General features: G+C 52.3%; 1 protein-coding gene across 1 annotated transcript; it reads left to right on the forward strand.

Annotated features, from left to right (window-relative positions):
* The first annotated feature begins 387 nt into the window (after positions 1–387).
* LOC121162404 (translational activator of cytochrome c oxidase 1) lies at positions 388–5,586 on the forward strand. Its single transcript, XM_040989390.1, has 5 exons — positions 388–972; positions 2,101–2,207; positions 3,375–3,502; positions 4,352–4,529; positions 4,966–5,586. Exons 1-5 carry the CDS (start codon positions 717–719, stop codon positions 5,164–5,166), a joined length of 870 nt encoding a protein of 289 aa, XP_040845324.1. The 5' UTR covers positions 388–716; the 3' UTR covers positions 5,167–5,586.
* Positions 5,587–6,173: the final 587 nt, after the last annotated feature.

A 6,173-nucleotide genomic window follows, 5' to 3' on the forward strand; every position in this document is an offset into this window, starting at 1 on the left:
CTGAAGCCAGGAGCCTGGAACTCCGTCCAGGTCTCCCAAGCCCACGGCAGAGGCACAAGCATTCAGGCCATCTGCTGCTGCTTTCCCAGGCTCATTAGATAGGAGCTGGATCAAAAGTGAGTCAAAAGGGCCATCTGAACTGCCCAGATGGGATGCCAGCATCAACAGGCAGTGGCTTTAGCCTGTCATGTTCCAACACTATTTTAGAGTTCCGAGGCTTATCTTGTGTTTTCAGCCTTCCTGTATTGGTAGAGCAAGTGTCGCATCAGAGGGACGAGCTGGCTTTTGGCAGCACTTTTCCTTACCTGTTAAACGAGGAGGTTGAACTACGTATTATTTTGCAATCAGGTTATTATTCTGAGATCTGCTCACAGAGTTACGCAGCTAACAGGGAAGCAAAATCAGTTTCAGAACTCAGGTCATGGTGAGTACCCGCAGACTACTGGGCAGGAGGAAGCCCTGGGTCGTCCTGTCTGGGCTGCGCTCTGCGCGTGGGCAGGGCAGGAACCGTGAGGCGGCGGAACGGTCTGTGCCGGCTGAAGGGACGTGTTTTTGCAGCGGACCAGGGACAGGAAGTGCGCCTTGCCCGGCTAGTGAATGCCGCGGGGACAGCGGGCGGTCATTCCCTGTAGAGCTGCGGGAGGCAACCCTGAGCCTTTGGGGCTCCCGCGGAAGGACCCGCGTTTCCGATTGCAGCCAGCCTCGAGCCGGAGCCGATGGCCGCGTGGGCCCTGGCCCGCTTGAGCAGGGCAGCTGCCCCGTGCTTGGGGGTGAGGGGCCCCGGCGTCCCCCATCGCGAGCCCCCGGGATGCCGTCCAGCTCCCGCTCCGTCCAGGACGCTGCACCTCACCGCGGCGGTCCCCGCCGGCCACAACAAGTGGTCCAAAGTCCGCCACATCAAGGGACCCAAGGACGCCGAACGGAGTCGCGTCTTCTCCAAGCTCTCGCTGAGCATTCGCCTGGCCGTCAAAGGTGAGACCCTGGCCATCTCTCTCCCTGCCGGCGTGCCCCTCCGTGCCCATCATGACCCACCCCATAGACACTCTCCGTCACAGCCTCGTCCCCCAGTGGGCGTCTCCCCTGAAGAAGGCGCCCGCTTCGCCGTTGCCGCTCAGAGCTTGGGACAGTGCACTGGGCAAAGTGTTAACTTGCCCCAAGCCCCCTTGTACTTCCATAAGGTTTCGGGAGACACCTTTCTTCATAAGCCAGGCGGCCCGCACGTGTCTTTCTCCAGTTGTAGGATCACCCGCAACAGGCTTTTCTGTGTGCTGTTAGACACCTGCTGGGCTACACTTCCATGTAAAACATGGACTTTGGAATAAGAAGGCTTGGTCTTCGTCACTAACGGTTGACCTTGAGCAAGTGAGTGACTCAACTTCCCCGAGTTTGAGTTAGCTTCGGGTAAAACAGGAGTGATGCCCACCTTGAGATCAATATTTACTTCCCCCTTACAACTCATAGCTGATTTTTTGCTTTGCTTCATTTTTTTCCTCCCCTCACTTATTGCTACTGCCTGACCAACACTAATTTTTTTTTTTTTTAAGATATCTTCTATCTGGTTGTTCACTCCCCAGATGGTTGCAACTTGCTCAACAGTTGGGACTTGAATCAACACTCATTGTTATGCCAGCGTTGCATGTGGCTGCTTAACCTACTGCACCACAACGCTGGTCCCCTGAATGTTTATTTTCTGCTGCCAGATACTGGTAAACCAAATATAAAAAGATACAGTCCCTACTCTCAGAAGCAAAACATTATTATAATATCACGTGAGCATTTCAGTAATTATATTCGCAGTAATAAAGTAAGAACGAGGATATTAATAAGTCTGGGAGATGCTGGATTATCCCTTGATCTCTATTTAAAACATAATGATGTTCACTAACACAGAGAATGGAATCCTAGGCTAAAGACACAGGGAATTAGAAGCTTTTCCAAATGTCTTCCCCCGCAGCCCATTCAAACACTAGAGAAGGTGTTTTTCAATGAGTGGGGAGCTAAGTGTTGACTTACAGCCATCATAGCTGTGGGGAGACTGGAAGCCCCTTTCTTTCTCCTGTGCTGTAGTGCTATCTCATTATCATTCTGTCTCTGTTTCAGAGGGCGGCCCCAACCCCGAGCACAATAGCAACCTGGCCAATATCCTAGAGGTGTGTCGCAGCAAGCACATGCCCAAGTCGACCATTGAGGCAGCGTTGAAAATGGAGGTGTGTTCCCGTTTGGCATGTTTGTCATTCGTCTGTCCCCCGGGTGTGTGTCACAGAGGCCAGAGAAAGGTAGTGACGTGGGGAACACCGCTGAACCTGGAGCGTTCTGGAAGCTTGTCCTTGGCCACTGGTTGGGGGAGCGCCGCCTCAGCGTGGAAAGGGGTGCTGTGGGGAGAGCCGTGAGGTAGACTGAGGCAGGACTGATTCTGGTTTTCCAGATGTTTATGCACTAAGGAAGAAGAACCAGTAGAAAGGGAGAGGACAGGGGTGAAGGTGGGAGAGGCAGGAAGGGGGTACTCAATGAGGCAACACTTTTGCCTCTGGGACAAGTGAGGGCTGAGGAAGTAGCAGTCATCCTGAGGTCCCCAGTGCTTACGACAGGCCAGACACTCGGATCAACACCGTGCATGCGCCTCAGTGGCTCCTTAGGGCACAGAAGGTTGAGGTGACGTGACTCCGGTCGCAGAGAAAGCAAGTCTTGACACCAGATGGTCAGGTTCCAGAGCCTGTGCACTGGCCATTGTGCAGTGCCTTCATGGAAGCCACGTGCAGGTGAGGCGGTGGTGACACGAGCTTTTGCCCTCATGCGGGAACCCTGGATTTCCTTGTGAATGGAAGGGAGCAGTCTTCAGGCGAGGCTTCCGAGCAGGGGTCTTGGGGACAGCAACGGGGACCGGCTGTGGATTCGAGGGATGAGGAAGTGGAGGAATGCACGGGTGAGATGGCTCTCTAAGCTCGAGTTGGAGAGCGTGGTGTTTTGGGCAGCTCCTGGGGGAAAGCCCAGAGTTGGTTTTTCTGCAGCAGTTGGGGGTGGGAGCGTTGAGACGTCACACACAGGTTCATACAGAATGGGGGCTGGAGGACGAATTTTGGTGGCAGTGACTGGTTTGTGGGGGGCACGATTTGGGATTTGGCTGGGAAGGTAGGAGAGCAAAGCTAAAAAAAATAGATGGTTTGTTCTAGGATAAGAAAACAGAGTCCCTTCTAAACAGGCACCATAACTTAAGTTACGTCAATAATTTATTCCCAGGGCCTCCTCCCTGAGGGTGGGAACAGAATTAAAGCCCTAGGAGCCCAGATTATAGACTCAGCTTTGGGGCCCTGTGCTTCGGGGCTGGCATGCAGAAACAAACTGACAGAAAAATGTGCTTGTGTTGTGTATTACAGAAAACCAAGGGTGTTTACTTGCTCTATGAAGGTCGAGGCCCTGGTGGCTCTTCTCTGCTCATTGAGGCGTTATCGAACAAAGGCGCCAAGTGCCAGTCAGACATTAAACATATCCTGAATAAGAATGGGTGAGTGTGTCTGGGCCACGCGGCAGAGGGTGGACACTTTGAGGTTCCACTTCCATGCAGGGCAAGTATTCTTGATCCCTGATGATGCTTTCTCGGTGATGGCATTTTTTTTAAAGATCTATTTTTTATTTTTATTGGAAAGTCAGATATACAGAGAGGTAGAAAGATAGAAAGTAAGATCTTCCATCTGATTATTCACTCCCCAAGTGGCCACAGTGGCTGGAACTGAGCCGATCTGAAGCCAGGAGCCAGGACTTCCTCCAGGTCTTCCACGTGGGTGCAGGGTCCCAAGGCTTTGGGCTGTCCTTGACTGCCTTCCCAGGTCGCAAGCAGGGAGCTGGATGGGAAGCGGGGGGTGCCGGGATTAGAACCAGTGCCCGTATGGGATCCTGGTACATGGCAAGGTGAGGACTTTAGCCGCTAGGCTACCGCGCCGGGTCCTGTTGGTGGTATTTTTTTTTTTTTAAGATTTATTTTTATTGGAAAGGCAGACTTTACACAGAGAGAGACAGAGAAGAAGTCTTCCATCTATTGGCTCACTCTCCAAAGGGTTGCAATTACCAGAGCTGAGCCGATCTGAAGCCAGAAGGTGTGGGGTCTCAGGGGCTTGGGCCATTTCTGCTGCTTTGCCATGAGCAAAATCTTTGATCTTCCAGACTCCAACCTAGTCAGTAAATGAATTTCCCAGACGCCTCATTCAGAGGCGTCTTGTCGTTGGGAAAGCTTGCTCTCCTGCGTCTGCTGCGGTTGCAGAGGCTGGGCGGGGAAGGGGGCACCTGAATGCGGTGCTTTGTAGAAACCGAGTGGCCATCAGAGCTGACACCGCTCCCTCTGTGGTTTTTCCCTCAGGGGAGTGATGGTTGAAGGAGCTCGTCATTCCTTTGACAAAAAGGGGGTGATCGTGGTGGGCGTGGAGGACAGAGATAAGAAAGCTGTGAACCTGGAACGGGCCCTGGAGCTGGCCATTGAAGCAGGGGCCGAGGATGTCAAGGAGACAGAAGACGAAGAAGAAAAGAGCCTTTTTAAGGTCAGTATGCAGCCTCTTGTTTGGTGGACTTCCGAGATGAGCCTCACAGACCCCGAAAAATCTTATGGCCCATCTGCCTGTATTTAGGATGCCTGCTGTAAGCTTAGATTCAGCAAGAAATGTACTGTCCATGGTAACTTTGTTAAGTTTGTAGATGTGTGCACAGATGAAAATGCAAGTTATTGAGTTAATGCATGCCTCTTGGCTTCTTCTATACACCGGGGTGCAGCGGTAAAAGGAGTGAGTGCTGGGTGTGGGCTGGTGTGCTGAGGGCTGTATGAAGGATTCAGAACATTCAGAGCTCAGGTTCCTGCCCAAGTGAGCTGCCTCACCTAGTGGCACATTACAGCAGCCGTTCGGCCCAGGACTCTGCAGAGTGCTGTCTGGCCTTGGCACACGACCTCCCGGCGCCTCACTGACTCTGCTCTGTTCCTAGTTTATTTGTGACGTCTCTTTGCTGCATCAAGTAAGGAAGAAGCTGGACTCCCTGGGCTTGTGCTCCGTGTCCTGCATGCTGGAGTTCATCCCCAACTCGAAGGTGCAGCTGGCCGACCCCGACCTGGAGCAGGCCGCCCTCCTCATCCAGGCTCTCGGGAACCACGAGGATGTGATTCGGGTCTATGACAACATTGAGTAATCGGGTCTGTGTGTCCTCAGGCTCCTTCATTAGTGAGACTGCAGCAAGTGGGGGGCCTAGCAGGTGAGCAGGTCTAAGGTCAGGTGTGGTGGCCTTGGGGCCAGAGGAATCCCACAAGTCCACGGAGCCTGTCGATTTGGCTGGTGTCTCACATGACCTACCTGGACGCGTGTAAGCACCCAGACAAGCTGCTGCATGCCGTGTGACACTAGCCAGCTGCTCAGGCTCTGGTCTCAAGTCACTGGCCCTCGTGAGGACTGTAAGAGCCCCAAGGCTGTGTGTACTAGAAGCTGTTCTTAGAGAATAACAGTGATTGACTTTGATTACTGTTGTGCGGCTCTTGAATCCTACTGAGTTTGTGTCTAGCTGTTGGGACCCTCTGGACTAACTTTCAGCTCAATAGGTTTAATTTTACTCCAATCCCATGCTTATTGTTTCTGTTTTTATTTATTTGAAAGAATGACAGAAAGAGGGAGGAATAGAAAGAAAGAAATCTTCCATCTGCTGATTCACTTCCCAAATGGCTGCAATATTCAGGGCAGAGCCACAGAAAAGCCACAAAGCCAGGAGCCTGAATTCCATCTGGGCCTCCCATATGGGTGGCAGGCACTCACTCTGGAACTCGGAACACTTTCCACTGCTCTCCCAGGTACACTAGCAGTGAGCCCTGTTGGAAGCAGAGCAGTTGGGACTCAAACTAGCACTCTGATGTGAGATGGTGGTATCACATGTAGTGGTTTAACCCACTACACCTCGGTGTTGTCCCTCATTTTTGCGTTTCGGATTGCCATGGAAAGGTGGCCGTATCCAGGCACTTCGTAATCTAACAGCCTATGTTTCTCTTTCATCCATATAGCCAGTCTTTCTGGAACAGCCATACTACACGAGGAACCAGACTCAGAGCATAAGCTATTGAACTGGTGCTCTGCTTTAGCTCTTGCTATAAAAACTGGACCTTTGTAGGGGAGGAAGAGGACGTGCCTTCCTGGAGCTGTCCTGGGCAGCAT

This window comes from Ochotona curzoniae, unplaced genomic scaffold (assembly GCF_017591425.1).
Source record: "Ochotona curzoniae isolate NIBS_2020 unplaced genomic scaffold, NIBS_Ocur_1.0 contig_523, whole genome shotgun sequence".
Classification (NCBI taxonomy): domain Eukaryota; kingdom Metazoa; phylum Chordata; class Mammalia; order Lagomorpha; family Ochotonidae; genus Ochotona; species Ochotona curzoniae.